An 18,256-nucleotide genomic window follows, 5' to 3' on the forward strand; every position below is an offset into this window, starting at 1 on the left:
TCCAGCAGTTCCACTTGAGAAAACATTTCTTACAAAAAACCCAGTGACTTATGGTCGACCTCCAGGCGCTGCAATGAAAGGATGTGTTTGCATCTGTGAGCACCAACAGTGCAGCAATTCCAGCCAGAGAAAGGCCATTGAGCTTGGAGGGGATCAGCACCACAGGGCCACAGGGGCTGGGGGTGTCAGGTCTGTTAGTAAAGGCTTGACATGCACTACTGACAGATCCTGCTTCCTTAAAAAAAATCAGCAGTCGGGCCCAATGCTCAGATGCAACTGTTACAAGAGATTTTCTACAGCACACAATTCCTAATTCCCATTGACATCAGAATCTTGGTGGCACAAATGTCTTTTGCAATCTGCCCAGGATCTCTTGTAACATGTGCATTCCTGGAATACAGCAGAAGTGAAGACAGAAGGGAGGACACCCCTCTCCTCCCCGGCTGCCCTGAGTACTACCCAGATGTGCAGCCCTGAGCAGAGCCAGGCACAGCACAGCTCCCACACTGCTTCTCTCCAAGTGGGCCTTGATTAGAAATTATTGAGTGCTAATGAAACTGCAGTTCCTAAATTTAAAGGAAAGTCTCTGGGTTCTCCTCAAATTGTCCATGAAACTTCACTCAAATTTGAAAACAAGACTGCTACTGTAAGAGAAAGAAAATTCAAGTCTAATTGTGTCATTTCCAAAACTCCAGAATATTAAGCAGTTCAAGGACTCTATTAGCCTCAGGGGAGCTACTGAGATTAGTGAATCATGATGAGAGAAAAGCCTGGGTTTAGATATGGAAATTATGGAAAAAGAGGGTTTTATGCTCTCAGTATTTATTGTCACTGAGGTCTTGTCACCAAAACTGTACCAGGACATCACAGGCTCCTCTCTCTCCCCAGTGCTGTTCCCTGTGACCCTGGGCTTGCAGTGGTGTCAGCAGGAGGTGTGAAGCTGTGGACATCAATGCATCCTGCACTGCTCACACACAGGTCAGTGATTAACCCCAAACAGAGTCCCCAGCTCACAGCTCCTGCCACCAGCTGGGGCTCAAGGAAGTGAGACCAGCAGGAGATCAGCATTGCCCGGGGGGGGACAAAAAACATGAAAATAGGAACATGTGCCTGGGAAGGAGGTTTATGCCCTGTAATGATTAATCAGAAGGAGCACAGGCTGCAGCAGGACTGAGCAGGTCCATGGTGCTGTGGGATCACTGAACCTTTAGTGCTCTGTGAGCCAGGTGTGGCCCTGCAGCACGTAAAGAACACTCAACAGGTGGCATTTGACCCTGAAGGGTACCTGTGTGCCTCACACCCTCCTGAAGCAGCTGTGACGTCTCATCCACCACCACACTGCATCTGACCTGAACATGTCCCTCTGCTCTTCTTCATCTGACAAAAATAATTTGATTTTTAAGAAGAAAAGCCTGGAGCTCAGAAGATTTGGTGGGATTCCAGGGAGGACCTGGCTGTGCAGGGAACAGGGTGATTTGGGGCCCTGGCCTGGGATGCTCCCTCAATGCACAGGGCCACATCCTGCCCTCCAGCAGATCTACCCAGGCAGGATCTCTGCAGCAGCAATGACAGAAGGATGGAGGAAGTGGGAAGTGACTCAGGTGTCCTGAAAGCTGTCAGGCGGCTGCCAATTAGTCCAAATAACCCATCTGGTCCAGGGAAAGGACATTTAAATAATGTCTAATCACTGCTGCAGAAAAGAAAGAAAACCATTCCATAATGCTTTAAAAAAAAAAATCCCTGCTCCCTCATCAAAGCATCCTTCCTTCCAGAGACCCATTCAAGACTTTTATGCTATAGATTTATCACAATGTTATTTGGTCAAAAACATGAAGTAGCTTGTCAAAGTACTATCTAAAGCAGCACAGATCCTGTCTGCCTTCAGGCCCCATTTAGTACAGAGCAAAAGCAGATTGAAGAAAGCAAGTGTAGAACCAAGCATTTGCTAGCAAATCTTATCTTACTGGGCTGAATTTGGCTTTGTGGTCACAGTCCCTCAGGGTCCCCCTCCTCACAACACTGATCAACGAAGTACAAAGGGCCCTTGCATGTGACAAAATCAAGACAACATCTACAGGGGCACCCACTGCTGTGCATTGGCTCTGGCCTTCCTCCTGTGTCCAGCACAGACTCAGCCTGAGAACCACAAAGGCTCAGTCAAAGCATGAGGGTTACACTGTAGCCACAGGATGACTTTCCCCCAGATTTTTCTCTGCACGGAAAGAGACTCATGGGATAGATTTGAGTGTTTGTATCTTCGTGGCTTATTCTATTTTGTTCCTGAAACACATCACTCTGCTCTGGTGGAAATCCACCCCAGCACTTGCATTGGCTGCACAAGGAGGGTCTCTGTGCCCCAGCTCTGTGCCCCTGCAGTTGTCACTCAGATTTAGGCAGCTCCTTGTTACCAAGCCAATCCAATTTGCTCTCTCCACTCTGGTTACCTTCTCAATTACATTTCTTCAGGCATCAACAAAGAAGCAGCTTTGAGTTGTGGCTGAGTGTTCTTCACCAGAATGTAATTTGAAAGCCATTATATTTCATCTCTGTATTACTGTACAACCAGTAACATAATTGGTGAAAAAGTCTCTTTATTTCAAACTAGATAAAAGCTTTGCAGAGATCTCATACAGTGATATTTTAGCTAGTGAAATTAAACGCTTCAGTAATATAATGATAATACTGTTAAAGCCACTTTATTTTACAATTAAAAGGTACCTGCTTCATTGCCAAGATTCAGCATCAGACAAAAAGCTCTGTCTTGTTCTATTTAGCACTAACATTTAAATTTAGCTTTCATCCATTTAAATGCTGCTTTTATTAGCCTTCAACTAAACTCCAAACCATCATGACTCTTATGCAAAATAGAATTAATGTGCCTGACTGGTTCCACCCCCTCGCTGGAGAAGCCATGGAGTTCTGAGGGCCCTGAGGAAGGCACTAAAGGTCATTGTTGCCTGGAGATGACACATTTCACTGACTGATCCCTCCACCCATCTGTTATCAACCCTGCACCCTGCACTCTGAACAGGGTGGAAGAACTGAAGCATCTCTAGTCACCGGCCACTCCTCAAAAACTGGGTCATAGCACATGGCTACTGAGAAAGCCTTCAGCTGTTGTCTGGCACAGTGGCCTGCATTCGCAGCTTGACCAGTCCCCACTCATTTCAGCTCAGAGGTTAAGTGACAGAAGGTAACTAATTATTCTGTGGCAGGAAGTCCAGAGGTGAGTTAGGGTTGGAGATGAGCTGGGTGGAAATTTGCAGGAGTTTCTAAGTCAGTGGGGCAGCTCTATTGCAGCTCTGTTGCTCTACTGAGACCCCCCAAGCAATGAGCAGAAGGTTGGATTCTTGTGTAATCTCAGAGGTGTTTTTTCCTCTCCTCCCACTCAAGATGCACAAGCAGAGCATAGTCAGTTCTCTGTCACAGTCACACAATGCTGCCTAGAAACTCTGTGCATGATGCCGCCGCAGAAACAGCTCATTAAGAGCTTTTCCCTTTGTTTTAAGATAATACAAACAGTAGAAAATGGGTAAAACAAGCTTGGGGTTTTTTGAGACAAGGCAGACTCAATTCTTCTAGAAAGCCAGCTTTCACATTTTAAATTCATCTTTTGTAAGGCTAGGAAAGCAGCATGTGCATGGAGCACACTAGAGCCTGTCAAGGTGACCATGGACCATGGAACACAAGGAGAGAGGCCCAAGGAGCTGCACCTGCATGACCCACCCTGCCCAACCCAGCCTTTCCCTTCCTGGGGCCTTCCTGGCAGGGGATCTCAGGGAGATCTGATCCCACCTGGTATTTTTTGCTAATTGGTGCTGCAGGGCAGACTGGGAAGGGGGAGAGGCTACAGAATTCAGTGGCAGGGCAGAAAGCTCTGCCTGGAGGTGGGATGGGAGCAGGGTGAGGAGCAGTGCCTGTGAGGTTGCAGCTCCTGCAGTCTCAAGCTGAAGCCACTCGTTTTGCCTGGAGAAATGGATTCTTGCCAGACATTCTGCCAGAGGGCTCACCTCCTTCAGCACCCTGTGCTGCATGCAGGTAAGACACATAATGTGTCTTTAATCCCTTAAGGTAAGGTGGCATCCCTATCAGCCTTTATCTTCCTAAAGACCAGGAAACAGACTGTGGGAACCAAATCTGGGACCATTTGCAGTGTGGAGCAGTAAAATGCTTTTCAGTAGAGCTGTGCATTGAGTGTGGTGGTTTCAGTGCTGCCTGCCCTGGGCAGGAGCAGGTAAGAGCTTTCTGGCAAGGCTCGGAGACCCTCAGAGCATATAGTGGAACTCCTGCCTCCAGCCTGATCCCCATCCCTGTGCAGGAGACTGCTAGAGATGCAACAAACAGAGGAAAACAAACTAATGAGGCATTAGGGCTAAACTTAGCTGCAATTAACATTTAATTGCTATCCTGAAAACACTTGCTGTATTTTGCTAGGGCCTGGAAAGGTAAACCCAATTAGCTTAATCTTGTGTGGTAGGAACCCTAAACTGGTTCAGATGCCTAGTGTCATGGATGGGACCCTGAGGGTAACTGGTGTTTCTGGGACCTGGAGCTGAGCAGCCCCATGGGCTGATCACGTCCTGCCTGTGTGAAGCTGCAGGAGCCTTTCTTAGACCTCTGCTTTGGAGAAGAGTCAGAACTGACACCAGACATTGTGCAGAAGGTGCCAGAGCAAGTTTGTACATGCTTGTGTGTATTGGTTTGGCTGTCTATAACCACAGCTCTCTCCTGGAGGCCACAGGCTGTGTCTAACACTTAGCAGGGTAAACAACCTTTGCATGGTTCTCCAGAAACACAGGGAAGGCATTCTAGAAAATTATACTCTCTTGGAGCATAGTCTGGGGTGAATACAATGTCTTCTTAGTGTGGGGGAGAAGGAGGAAGAGATTCCTGTGTCTCACACTCTAACCTTGTCAGAACTGTCATCTGTTTCTCCTGCACCTTCCTGCAAATGAAAGGAAGGTGCATGGTGTTCTGAGAACTAAAGAAAGGTCCACCCCTGCAGTCTGAGGCTGCTGATATATTTTAAGATACTAGGACTGTTGTCTGTCACAGCCCAGGGCTATCATTAGCTGAGCATTTGGATGCTCTTCCAAAGAGGCTGAAAGGGAAAACCCTCCAGGAACTGCAGCAGAACAAACTCCCATCCAACAACAACAGCTCCTGGCGTGCAGATGCAGAGGTCTGTACCCCAGGGCAAGTGCTCCAGCAGTTTGCACTTCCACATTTGAGTCTGTGCTTTAGCTACAGCTGACCAAATAACTTCATGATACAGGGAGGAGCTGCAGAGACTAACCAAGAAACCCATCAGCTGAGAGTTCAGCTTCTCTCTTTTTTTAGTTCTGTTCACAACTCCAGCTCAGATTAACATGGAGCTGGCAGGAAAACATAGCTCTCAGCATAATAACCCAGGAAGGGCTTATAGGCAGAATATGTCAGAGGAATCCATGCAGCAGTTTTCTAGGTGAATTTCTGTAGTGAGAAAGCTGCCTGCCTGGGAACTGAGAGAACTGTGTTCTAGCACAATCTCATGGACAAGCCCATGAAACATCTCTACCTCTGAAACCTGTCACACTGTAATAAATTAATCTGAGAGGGCTAAAGGCTCCCTGCCCCCTGCCAGCTGTCCACCTGGTTCCTCTCCTTCTGTAGGAAGAGCAGATAAATCACACCCATATTTGCTCCCGAACCGTTGGAATTTGCAGCCTGGCAGAGCTTTAAGTGCAAGGTGCTGTGTGAGCCAGCCCAGCTCTGGGACCGGGAACTCTGGAGTGCAGAGGCAGGTACTCTGCAGCTGTCCCTGCTGCCTCTGCTTAAAAAGTTTGCAACTTACTCATCCTGATTTAAATTGCTGTCATGTCACACTTCAACACTACCAGTTGCTAGTTGGCAGTGAGTCTGACTTACAGTGTGGCTGGATTGCACTTCCTCACTCAAATACTGTGTGGAGAAACTGCAAAGTGCTGAGGCTCTGCTAAAAGATGGATGCAGCAAGAATGATCAGGATAAGAGGGAGGCTGAAGTGAGAATCCAGTTCTCATTCCAAGGAGAGCTCAGGCACTTCTCACGTATCTTGCGTCAAGATTTATAAATTATTGTTTCTGTTTCTCTGGCACACTGGCCCCTGGGGAAAAAGGCTTCTCAGTTAAATTAAGCCAAAGAAATGTGGAGGTAATGGAAGACACATTAGTCTGGATGCCTGCCCCCTGTTTGCTCATCGTGGTGTTTGGATGGGCACACGACCAATTGGCTGTTCCCTTATAGAATAATTAAATAATCCAACATCTGGCTCCTTTCTGAGTGTCAATACCTGCTTAGGTCCAAGCTAAACCTTCCAAACAGAACTGAAATTTATGGGCTTCAGAGAGTCTTAAGTGCAAATTCTAAGGAAACTGGTTCTGTGCCTTAAAGGTAGATAAACTGAGTGTCTGGGGGAATTGCTGGCAGCAGGCTGTCTGTGGGGATGACAGGCTTTGTCACTTACTCCTACTGTGTCCTTGTACAACCCACCACTCAAAATAGCAGCATGTCACTAGGCCTGCTCAGCTGGCTGTGAGGTGCTGGACTGAGGGTAGAGGTGCTCTGGGAAGGAAACAGAGGTGACTTTCTTCTCTGGTCAGTGCTGGCTCTGAGGAATGCAGGACGTGTGGTGATGTTAACTCTGCACTCAAAGCCATCTATTCCCTGGTCTCCCAGGCTAAGATTTTCCAAGCAACCTCAGCAGCTTCAAGGAAGTGTTTAGTGTTTTACAAAACCCATCTTCACATTAGGTACCGCTTGAATAGCGAGGAGGAAAGATCTTGATTTGTACATAAACTCCCTGGAGTGCTGAGAAGGCTCCAATACCTGCAGAGGGATCACTCCAGCAGAAAGCCAGCTCCACCAGAAAGCTGACGGAGCACGGGAGCTGCCAGACACCCAGACCTGGATGGCCTCAGGCAGCTGCAGGCAGCAGATGCTGCTCCCTGGGAGGTGGGGGAACACCTGCCCGGGGTGCTTGGAGCTCTGTGATGAATTGGACTCTCCTAAGCAGGCCCTTGCTGTGCCTGTAAGGGTACAGTGTATTTATCCAAGCTGCAAACCCATTTCATCACCTCCCCTGCCAGGGCAAGAGGTAGAGGGATTAGCTTGAACTCTGATCATGTAATAACAACATGGCAGCTGTAGGCAGCTAATAATCCACTAGGAGGATTAGCAAACTTAAAGTTGTCTAGCTCTGCATAATGGAAAGCTAAGAACAGCAGCTTCCCTGTTCTACCTCCTGCATTTGCATTCTCTCCAGTGGAAGCATAGAACATGATGAGACAAGGCTTTCCAGTCTGTTATGAAATGGGATCTAATGTGTGACTAATGGAGTATTGCTAACAATTCCACAAGCATCCATTCAGCCCAGAATATGGATTTAAGCTTTACTAAGAGACTGCACCTCAAATACCTACTGCCAAAGAGCAGGTCACAATTTCAGCAGGATAACGCTAAAACTTGTTATTTGAGGCTCTCTGGGAGTAATGTCCTGAAGTCTGCAGGCAGACTGCTCTGCTTATGCATGGAGAATCCCACTGATCCAGAATCCCTGGTATAATTCATGTGTAACTGGTAAAAGAGCCCAGTACAAAACACAGAACATGCCAAGGAGCAGACCCGTCCCCTGGTGATGCTGCTTTCCTTCTGACCCTCTCAGGACATTTGGAGTCCTCAGCAGCTGAAGGCTTTTCCTCCAAGGCAGTTATGTTGCTTGTATCAATTTACTGATGAGTAACCAGAGTAACCAGCTCTGAGACAGTTTAGAAAAGAGAGCTCTGACTCCTCATCCCCCTCCCTGCTGGCTCTGGGTGAGTAAGAGCCCTCCTGAGCTGTGGGGATGGCTCCCACCTCCTCCCATGGCACAGGGAGCAGCACAGGGAATGCTGTGCTGGGGCTTGTACTGCATGACTTTTCTCTTCTGCTCCAGTGGAGAATTCCAGTGGAACACTGGAGTGCACAAAGGATGAAAGCTTCACCACGACATGCCCCTGCCGACACTTGGCAGGGCTGTGGGACCTTACTCACTCTTGCACTGCAAACAGGCGCTACCACCCACAATAACATAGGAGCAAAACACTCATTTCCCCCAAGAGCTTCTTCCACTGTTTCCTCCCAGTTGCAACTGGTGCTGCTGAGAGTCCATGGGAAAAAACTCTAGTACAGACAAGGCCTCTGCATGCAAATGAATGCTACATAAATAACCCCCATCTTCCCTCAGTTCCTAGGTTGGGTACTCTGTGCACTAGAATTCTCTTCAAAGACCTCCCAGTTCATTCTTTATGCTCTAATTAAGGATCAGTGCCAATTAACTATCTTCAATAGAGGAGCATCTTCCGCTCAGCAGCCAGGAAGTGTCTGAATAAGATCCTGCTGTACAATGTGCACATGAAAAGGGAAGCCCTCCCTTTTTGGAATGAGCTTCCAAGATTAAAAACTCAGTATAGATTACTGGATGCCTACTTGAAAAATCCTGTGTGACAAGATTAAGTGGTGGCACCCAGGAATGCAGAATGTGTTTCTACATGTTTCTTGTGGTACTCTAGCATGCTATTGCACTGCCAATTGCACTCTGAGCTAGGTAACACTGTGGCAATAGCAGGTGTGAAAACAGAATGTGACACTTTATTTTAAGTGATATCAAAATACTATTTGCTTTTTCTTACAAGAAGGTCATAGATCAGCAGAAGTGCAGTGTCAAATCTGATGATGAATATTGATTCAGATGAAAAATTGCCAAAAGTTATGCCAGCACCTAAACTGCCCTGGTAGTCCTCACCTATTGCTTTTACTTCCTACAGATATTCACCTGTTCCATAAATAACCAGGCAATTTAGACTGCTGCTGCACTGTGTTCTGAGCAAGAGCTGTGCTAATAGTCTGAGCAGGCAAAGGGAGGGGAATGTCATTTCTAAGCTTGGCTGGAGATGAATACATCAGCTCCCCAGCCAGTTACAGGCTAAGTTTAAAAAGCACTATTCTAAAGGAAAATTAGATGGTTAAACACTGTGGGGGAAGGGGGGGGAAATAGGATAATCCCTTCAAAAGCTTTAAATGGAAGATTCTCAAACTTGCTTCAGCTGATGAGAGACATATGAACAGTCTCAGAATTAAGACCCTGCAAAACTTCAGCCAGACACAACAGCTGCAGTGCCTTTTGGGGGAGATGCACTTGAACTGGTTATACACGAAGCAGATGTAAGCCACCCAACCCCGCTAATCACAGAGAAATCTGGGGACCATTCACAGGCTGCAGGATATACGGGCAGAGCAGGAAGAGAGCAGCCTTGGTGATGAGAAACAGGAACTGCAAAAATGTATTGGAGCATGGGGAAAGCAGCAAATTATTCTAGGAGCAGCAGAATCCACAAAGTCTAGTCAGATGGGATTTACATCAATCACACCTGTCAGGGCACTGATATTTCAATATATAACACAATATATTTGGAACTGTCAATGAACTCAAGTGCTTTTGTGGAGCACATTGTGTTCAGCTTATTTTTGACGCATAGAAAATTCCAAACAGGCTAAATAAATCTCTTAGGTTCAAGGAGAAGCCTCATGGCTGCTCAGCACTGGAGAGGGGGTTACATTTGAGTTTTGATAACTGATTCCTTAGCAAAGAGCACAAGATGGGCCTATGCTAAGATGCCTTGGGAATTTCTGGAGAAGCTTGTTGCAAACCTGATTGGGCTGAGATTTGAGCTCCAGATAGGAAGGGCTGGAGGGAATTCAGAACAGTAGATTGCAACCAAGTCAGTCAGGGGAGTGTAACCTTTAACTGTGTGGGGCTCAGCTGCTCTGAACTTACCCGGATCCTCCTCATGGCTGCCACAATCTCCACACGGCTGTTGGGCCTGGGCACATCCAAGCTCCCGATGTACTGAAAGACACAACAGTGAGATGTCTGTGCAGTAATGCACAAGTTCAAGTTTATGCTGTGGGCTTCTTCAAAACAGACAGCATTTCTCATTTATTTAGTTCCTCCTTGCTTGGACTCCTTTGACCCAGGCCAGGATAGGAATATCTGTTGTAGATAACATTATCAAGTTGGGGATTTCTGAGGTTGGGTGTGAGGCTCTGACTTCATTCAGGTTCTGGATGTGCCTTTACCAGTGCTTTGCAGGGCGATGTCTGCTGCTAATTGAGTCATGATCTCGTGTGTCTGAAAATGGGACTGTCTATACTTTGTTCCTCCTTACTACTTTGTTCCCCTTACTGCTCAAAACTAAAAGCACATAAGAGCCGTAAAGCTTCCAGGATGTGCAACAAGCACCTTTCCTGGAAAAGCCTTGTGACTCTAGCTTAAGTTTTCAGTCTGGACCACCCTACCTCTGGATACTGCTGTCCCAGCTTGGTTGGACCAGCTCAGCTGTCTGCAGAATCCTGGTAAACCCACCCAAATCTGTGTCCTACAACCCTGCTTAGGGGAGCTGCAGTCCTAACCATACTTCTTGGGGTTGAGTGTCTGCATTCCACTGTCGGTGCCAGTCCTAGCAGAGTGTCTTACTGGGGTCTGAGATGTGGCAGATGGCAGGTTCCCATCACCTCCACCTCTACCCCTGCACCACAGCCGCAGCCTCCTGGAGCTGGTTGCCCGTTCTCCTGAAGGGAACGGCAGCACACTGCCCACATTCCACAGGTTACCATGAAACACCCATGGGCAGCTTCCTGCTGCTGGCATTTCTCCCTGCTGTGCTGACTGTACCCTCCCCTGGTGTGCCACAGCAGAACCTGCTGGTGCAGCTGTTGGCAGGAGGCAGCAGGTGCTGCCCGGTGGCACCGGTGACGGCACACGTGGCACGGCTGCACGGGGGAGGAGGCACAGAGCTGCCAGCTCAGCCTTGGCAATGAGGAAAACGTGTGGTGTGTCCTGGGCAGTCACACCGCGTGGGGAGCAAAGGCTGCTGATGCTGTAAAGTGGTGTGGCTCAGCTCTGAGGGCAGAGCTGCATGCCCAGGGCATGTTGGTGAGGACAGGGAGAATGTCACTGAGGGAGGGGCTGATGACAGTGTGTGCTGGGAGTGGCCTTGGCACTCAGCACCCCTGAGGGCTGGTGCTGGGGGGCCCAGTGGGGTCCATCAGCTCCCTCAGGGTAACACAGCCCACCTCTGCTGTCAGTGGTGGGGACTGAGGGCAGTTCTCAGAGTTTACTGACCCTCCCAGGAGCATTTGGCTCATGAACTGTGTCTGGTTTTCAGTGTGTGGTTACAAATCGCTGGTTTTTTGGAAGTTGTTCCCTTGTGGAGAGGAAAAGGAGCAGCTAATCAGGAGGCCCCTGCAAACATTCAAGTGTGATATTATATATATGAACAGAGACAAAATAATTCCCCAGAACAGCCCCATAGGTATTGCTGACACAGCCCTGGATTTATTTCTCCACTGTACTACTTGCAGATTGCAACGGGTTTTATCTTGTAAAATGTCTGCTTAAAAGAGCTTTCAGAGACGAGCTCTCCTGGCTCAGTATTTACTGCTCTTTCTCCTGCCTTGAAATAAACACCACAAGCAATCTGAAAGGTCATCTGGCTTTGCTGCTGCTTCTGTAAATGCCTTTGCAAAATGGCATTTTTAAGTTCATCTATAGCCTTTGGTAAACCACACGAGAACCAAGCTCAAAGCACGAGAGCTTGAGGGCAGCAGGGAGGGGAGCAGCAGAGCCAGGGCATCCCTCTGGGCTGGTGGAGAGGGCAGAGCTGTGTTGCTGTGATCTGTGGCCTCTTTAGTGTGCAGATCTCCTTCCCTGCTCTGCTGGCCGTCAGGACAGTCACTGGTAATCCAGATGAGCTCCTTCCTTGCAGCTGGCTGGCCTTTTGTCTGCCAGCAGCAGGGCTGCAGTGGGGAACAGGCCATGCTCCTAATGACAAATTAATTGGGGCTAGAGGACAGCTGGGACTGCTGAGCTAGAGGAGATTCTTTCAAACTCCCTGCTCTGGTCTGGCTGCAGAGTTTGGGTACCTATGCTCCCCCACAGAGCCATGAAACTCATGAAACAGCACACGAAGCTCTGCCCAAACAAGCAGCTCCCAGAACTGACCTCCTGAAGATTATAGGGGAAGGCAGGCAGTTTGGAATGTGGAGATTAGAGAGTGAGTGTGGTCAGTAAGATTGCCTGGTGCGAGACACCTGCAGCCAGCTGCAGCCTTGTCATTGTCAGCGTCGCAGCTGACTGATGTGCCCACAATGAGCAGCATAATTGGAAGAGACAGACTGTAAAGCAGAACTGAGCAAGCATGTTACTGAGGTAATGCAAACCCCATCCCAGACCCACACATCCTAACAGGGTGTTATCCACTCGCTAGCTCTGGATGCCTGGAGCTGTCAATCTGAAAAGCCAGTTTCATTCAGTTAAACTTCCCATATTTTAAAAATCAAATTAAGGATTTTTCTTCTCCTTAGCACAGTCTGCAGCACAGCAAATGTTAATTTAAATAGAGAAACCACAGATTAAATGTTTCCTTCCCTAAGGAAGATAGATTTTTAAAATACATGATTAGCTGTCTATTCAGATTCATCCTGTATCCTGCTTAAATCTTACAGCTCTTTCAGCAGGAAAACCAAGAGGCACAAAATCCGTATTTCAAAGCTTTATTGGAATGTATATGCCCCTTCTTTCCAGCTCAGGAGACAGCAGGCGTGAATTCCATTTCTAATCTGTGTTAGGCCACCTGCAAAGAGGGGAAGGGAGCCTGTGAGTTGCTCCAGCAAAATGCAATTCTTCTTGTCAGCTGAATTATAAACCCATTCCCCATGCTGTCTACAGAATGCCAATTCCAATGGAGTCACTTTCTGAGAGTGCTGCTGTGCTGCCAGGCTGTTCTTCATGATCAATACAGAATTTCTGAAAATACCAGTATTGCTTCCTTATGCCTGAAGGCCGCAGACCTTGTCTGTCCAGCTTTTCCTGCAGGGAAGGGGTCAGCTGGAGTCAGGCACTATTATATGAGCAGCACACAGCAGTCTGCTGGTTTCCAGGGCAATGGGGAGCTGTCACCCTGCCGTGGCAGGACAGGACAGGCCCTGGATCAGGCAGGGATGAGCAGCGGGCACAGCATCCAGGGTGCTGTCAAGAGGGGTCATTCCAGAGCACTTCCCAAACGAAGCGCACAAGGCAGAGTCTAAGGATTACACAGCTGCAAAAAACACTAGGAAAAGAGCAAGAACCTGTTTGATTGTGCTAATTAAATGTAAGACTTTCATAATTGATTGCTGTTTTCTTTAGGCTCCCTCAGCGTGGCCCAGGGGCACTTCCAGAGCCGGAGAATAACCGTGGCTGGGCTGGGCTGGGGGGGCGGGCACGGCGAGCTCGGCCTGGAGGCACAGGGCCATGGGCCCGCGGCCAGCCCGTGCCACAGCGGGGCTGCTGGACAGCACCGGGGCCCGGAGAGACCCCCGGCCCCCTCTGCAGCAGCCCCAGACCGGGAACCTGCCGGGGGTTCGCTGCCCAGGGCCCGGAGCGCGGGGCCCGCGGGGCTGTGACAGGCCGGGGGAGCACCCGCTGAGGGCCCCGGCCCGGGGGTGCGGAGGGGAGCGCGCCCGGGGCTCACCTTGGCCTGGAAGTGGATGCCGTGCTGAAAGGCCTCCTCGTTGTGCAGCGGGACGCGGGAGTCGCAGCCATCGTCCACCAGGTTGTACCGGTTCTTCACCGGCATGGCGGCGGGCGGGCGGCCGCCTCAGCCCGCGGGCCCGCCGGGCATCCCGCCGGCAGCGCCCGCCCCGCCGAGCCCCGGGCGCCGTGCGGGGCTGCGGGCGACCCAGCCCGGCCGCGTTTTGAATGAGCGTCCGCGGCAGCGAGCGGGGCCCCGGCCCCGGCGCGGCGCCATTGGCCCGAAGTTCCCTCATGTGATGCGGGGGGCGGTGGGAGCCGCCCGGCCCTGCCCGCCCGCCCCGCCCCGGCCCGGCACCGGCTGCTCCCGGCGCACGGGATGCTCCGCCGGACCGACCCCAGCGTGGCCAGGGGCCTGGAGCATCCCGCTGATGGGGAGACGCTGCGGGTGCTGGGCCTGGGTAGTCTGGAGAAGACTGAGAGAGAGAGGATCTCATCGACCCACACAAATATCTCCGAGGGGTGTCCTGAACGAGCTGCGTTTTGTGTGTATCACAGCTCTGTTAGAAATCAGCACATGCCTTCTCTCAGAATCCTGGCGCACAGTCTGTGCCCACTGTGTCACTCTATATACTTTCGGGATTCGTGTGCTCACAGTGCTCTTTCCTTCCAGCTCTGTCCCGGTGGCACAAGGCACTGCCAGCCCCAGGTGAGCCCTGGGACACCTTGCACACCTGAGCATGACATTCCTCAGCTGCACCAGCACAGGAAAGGGATGAGACGTGCACAGCAAGGCCCCAGGTTTGTCCTCTGAGTGTTAGTACAGACACGCTCCGTTTACAGGGATGATCAGAAATGTGAATTGTATGGAATCCAATGGGTGGAGGGTTACATTGTGCCAATGGATCTCATCTAGGTTTCCTGAAATTAATAATTGAGTCATAAAAGTAACTCCCAGCCAGGTGTTTGAATGTTTTTGGATGCCACCTTTTATGTGGCTTTTGCATTAGCAAGAAAGAAAAGCTTGACCACAGGCAGGCAGTGCACAGTTCCCAGTATCCACCTCAGGAGCGTGATCACTCTGAGCTTCTTGGCATTTCTGAGTATTTGTAAGTCAGTGGGAGATGGGCAAGAGCCAAGAATCCAGAAACTTATAATTAAGAGAGGGAGAAAAAGCCCAAGGAATTAATATTGGTTCACAGATTATGACCCTACATGTTCAAGTATTTTGAGGTATTAGCAGCTCTTTCTGGGGAGGGTTCTGTGATCAGCCTTCTGTCTTTGTGAAGTTTTTCTGTTTCCAGACAGACGACTTCTCTTCCAATCTATAGCATTGCATTACCTTCTCATTTAAATATTCACAAGTTTATGCTAATCCCACTTTCATACAGCATAACTCAATATGGGTTTTGTCAGTTGGTTTCTGTCCAAGATGCTTCTCTAGATACACATCTTGCCTGCAGATGCATTGGGTTAGTTCTTTGTTGGTGATTTTTGTGTGGTCTGTGCTGGTGTTTAGTGTGTACTTAGAACATTTCATGGCACTTTTCTTATCTTGTACGTATCTCAATCAAAAAAATATCTGTTGACCTGAAAGAATAACCTAGATTTTGTGTGCAAATGTCCTTGGACTGATTGAGAAACATTCAGGTCTTTGGTTCTCCTAAGCCCAAGGAGGAGGAGATGCCACCCAGTCAGGCTATGCTCATGCTTCCTTTGATGCTAACGCCAGCAAAGCTCAGCTCATATGGGGAAAAACTTTACACAGCCATACTGGTGAGTCTCTGCATTGATTCTGCAATACTGCATTTCAGCTGAGGCGTGCAGGAACCTGCCATCGTGCTGAGCTGCTCAAAGCTTCTCCTCATTACGCTCCCATTGCCACAAGAGCATTCCTATATACGTGGGAGCATATGGACTTCACTTGGGATAGTTAAATTTTTTAATCTGATAGAAAGAACAGGGTGAAATAACAAGAATGGTCTTTTTAATTCCATTCTGGGCTCTCCAATATCCTGCAGATTATAAAATCCTTTGGGTAGGAGGAAAGAAATATCTCATGGGAATCCTGAGAAAAAGAAAGCAACTGTTATTTAATAAAGCTTGGAGTGCCAGTTTCTGTTAGATCACAATTGAATGGAGGTGTTTAATACTCTCTGTTCATGAACTTCTGTGAACTTTTCATAGGGCTTAAATCTCCTGAGGTTAATGGTTTGGATCTGTGTTTGAGAATTGAGTTTGAAGGCTGTTAAACTTAAAAAGCTGTTAATTTTCTAGTTTGTTTGTTGGGCAAAGAAAATTCTTTGACTCCACTGGAAGTAAGAAAGCTGTATGCCTTTTCTTCTGGACAATGAAACTGGGCAAATATGTGGAATGAAGCATTTGCACAGGACATCGTCATGGATTTAGTATAAACAAACCCTGAGTAGCATTGAACAGTTGGCCAAGCCTCATGGTGGGTGTTTGCATCACATGGAGGTACTGAGTGAGTTATTCCTTTGATGTGCAAAGCACTCACAGAAAGTCCCGTTTCTCTGAACACAGTAGGAGTGAAGCCCCAAGACAGCTTCTTGGCTCTGAGCTGCAAAGTGTTTTTGCAGGGACCAGGTTTGTATCAGCTTTCTTTCTCGGGCTCAGGCATCCAAGATTTGCTTCCTTCTCTTTCTCTCACATGGATGGACATTTCTGCCTGCCCCAGCACTCTGTATGGAAGTCCCTCTTCTTACACAGCTTCATCTTTTGAAGAGACATTGAATGCAGTGTAAATCAGGTGGTGGGTGTTACATCCAGGGCGTTCTTTAATTGGTACCTTGGTTGGTTTGTAGGGAAGGGAGCTTTTGCTTCTATCTGATCCTGTCAGATTTTTCCACTTACCTTCACAGATAAGGGATGAGACCTGGTCTTGATGCCATGGAATTTTCCTCCTTTCTGCTAACCCTTTTAAGCACTTATTTCTGCACAGCAGAGTTGCAGAGATTTTGAATGATAAATAAGATGTGACATAGGAAGGGCAACCAGACAGACATCCAGTAACGGGAGACAAAACCTCTGTTACAGGAGAGCACTCCCATATCACACATAAGAGCTGAGAGGTCTGTGCATGCTTACAGCCCTAGGAGATCTGGGTTTGTCATGCCACTTCATCAACATTATTAATATTTATTTGTGCTGGTGCAATTTTTAGAGCACAGCCTCCAGTGTACTAACACACCAGGAGACTTAGAAAAGCTGCTGTGGGATGAAATGTGGGGGCAATAACAGATAAACCAGCTGCTGTTGACTAAGTTGTGTGATGTTACCTCCTGATGCATTGGGGATTTCAAGAATCGAGAAAACTCTTAGAAAAAACTCCTAAACAAAATCTTTTAGTCTCTTGAGCTGCCACATGAGGTGAACTCAGATGTGACATGTGGAATTCATTGTTTCAGCCCCCTCAGCGAGTGTCATACGTGTCCTCTGTGAGCACAGGGGCTGCTTGGTGAGGTGATTATACCAGATTTGTGTTGCTCAAGAAGGAACAGAAGCTCAATGTCTCGGCAGTTCAGCTCCACAGCATGGCCAGGCAATCTGCCTGTCAGGACTGCAAACCTCTTTCATGCATGGCCAGCTCCAAAGGGCTGTGCAGCAGGACTTGGCAATGAAAAATGTCATCTACAATTATGCATATTTTTATCATCTTCTATCATGCAAATCCCCCCACCCCAAATATGCAGCAAATGTTTTGTTTGCATATGTAGGTCAACCACAGATCTTCTGTGTTGAACATAAACATGGGCAGCACGGAGTGATGTATATGGATTTAAAGCCAGGCTGAAGCATAACTCCACCACGGATTTTTTCCAAGTGGAGTCTGTTTGCTAGATTTGTTTTCTTCTGACTTTTCATTTTATAGAGCATTGCTTTCTCATGGATTTGTGAAAGAACAACTGACAGGAGATACTCACCATCGTTGCAAAGGGAACTTTTAACTTCAGACACAGATGGATAGTTCTTCATGAGTAGGTTTCTTTTTTTTTTTTTTTTTTTTTTTTTTTTTTTTTTAACAATAGCTTGAGGAATGTATTTTTTTTCAGAAGGGAACACTGAAGTATTTCTGCAAATTTGCCGCTAGCAGGAGGCCAGTTTTGTATGATGGTATGTTTTTCTGCAAATTACATGTTACTTTTTCTTGTCGTGGCTATCTTTAAAAAAGAAAAGTATAGAAAAGAATATAGTTATTGTCCTTGTGATGCTACATAAAAGATACAAATGTTGATCCCAACTTGGAAACAAACTTACTAGAAGAAGGAAAATATATTAGTAAAGAAAATGTTACTTGTTAACTCATAAGCCTGATGTTCACATGCCCAACTCATGAATTCCATATACCACAGGTTGGCAGTACAGTCCCTCAGTGTGAGCTGCTGGGATCAGCACGGTGTCATGATGAAAAACTGTTCAGTTTGCTGCATCTGTAAAACTGCTTTATTCCCAGATTCCTCCTTGGATCTGTGCACACACAATTCGTCAGGTAAGTGATGATTTTGGGTAAATGAGAGTGAAGTCGTTAGTCTGAGAGATGAGTAAAATGCTGTACAATCAAGCAGGATCCTTCCCCACTCCCATAAAATTAGGCCAGCACCTCTGTTGTCTTTGGTATCCTGAATTTAATTAATGAGAGCATAGGGACATTAAAGCTCTCCTGGATGG

General features: G+C 47.9%; 1 protein-coding gene and 1 long non-coding RNA gene across 2 annotated transcripts in view; one reads left to right on the top strand and one right to left on the bottom strand.

Moving 5' to 3' along the window:
- Positions 1-13,698, bottom strand: part of LOC310917682 (carboxyl-terminal PDZ ligand of neuronal nitric oxide synthase protein-like) — a 29,204-nt gene extending 15,506 nt beyond the window's left edge. The window contains exons 1-2 of the mRNA XM_083876167.1: positions 13,569-13,698; positions 9,833-9,904 (exon numbers count right to left, since the gene is read on the bottom strand). Of these exons, the coding sequence (XP_083732293.1) occupies positions 9,833-9,904; positions 13,569-13,673 (177 nt within the window). The 5' untranslated portion in view covers positions 13,674-13,698. The remainder of the gene's footprint in view (positions 1-9,832; positions 9,905-13,568) is intronic.
- Positions 3,875-18,155, top strand: LOC310917683. Its single transcript, XR_014591471.1, has 3 exons — positions 3,875-4,038; positions 17,641-17,701; positions 17,941-18,155. It is a non-coding gene; the product is annotated as an uncharacterized lncRNA (long non-coding RNA).
- The last annotated feature ends 101 nt before the right edge of the window (positions 18,156-18,256 follow it).

Source organism: Zosterops lateralis, assembly GCF_965231275.1.
Source record: "Zosterops lateralis genome assembly, chromosome: 20".
Classification (NCBI taxonomy): Eukaryota; Metazoa; Chordata; class Aves; order Passeriformes; family Zosteropidae; genus Zosterops; species Zosterops lateralis.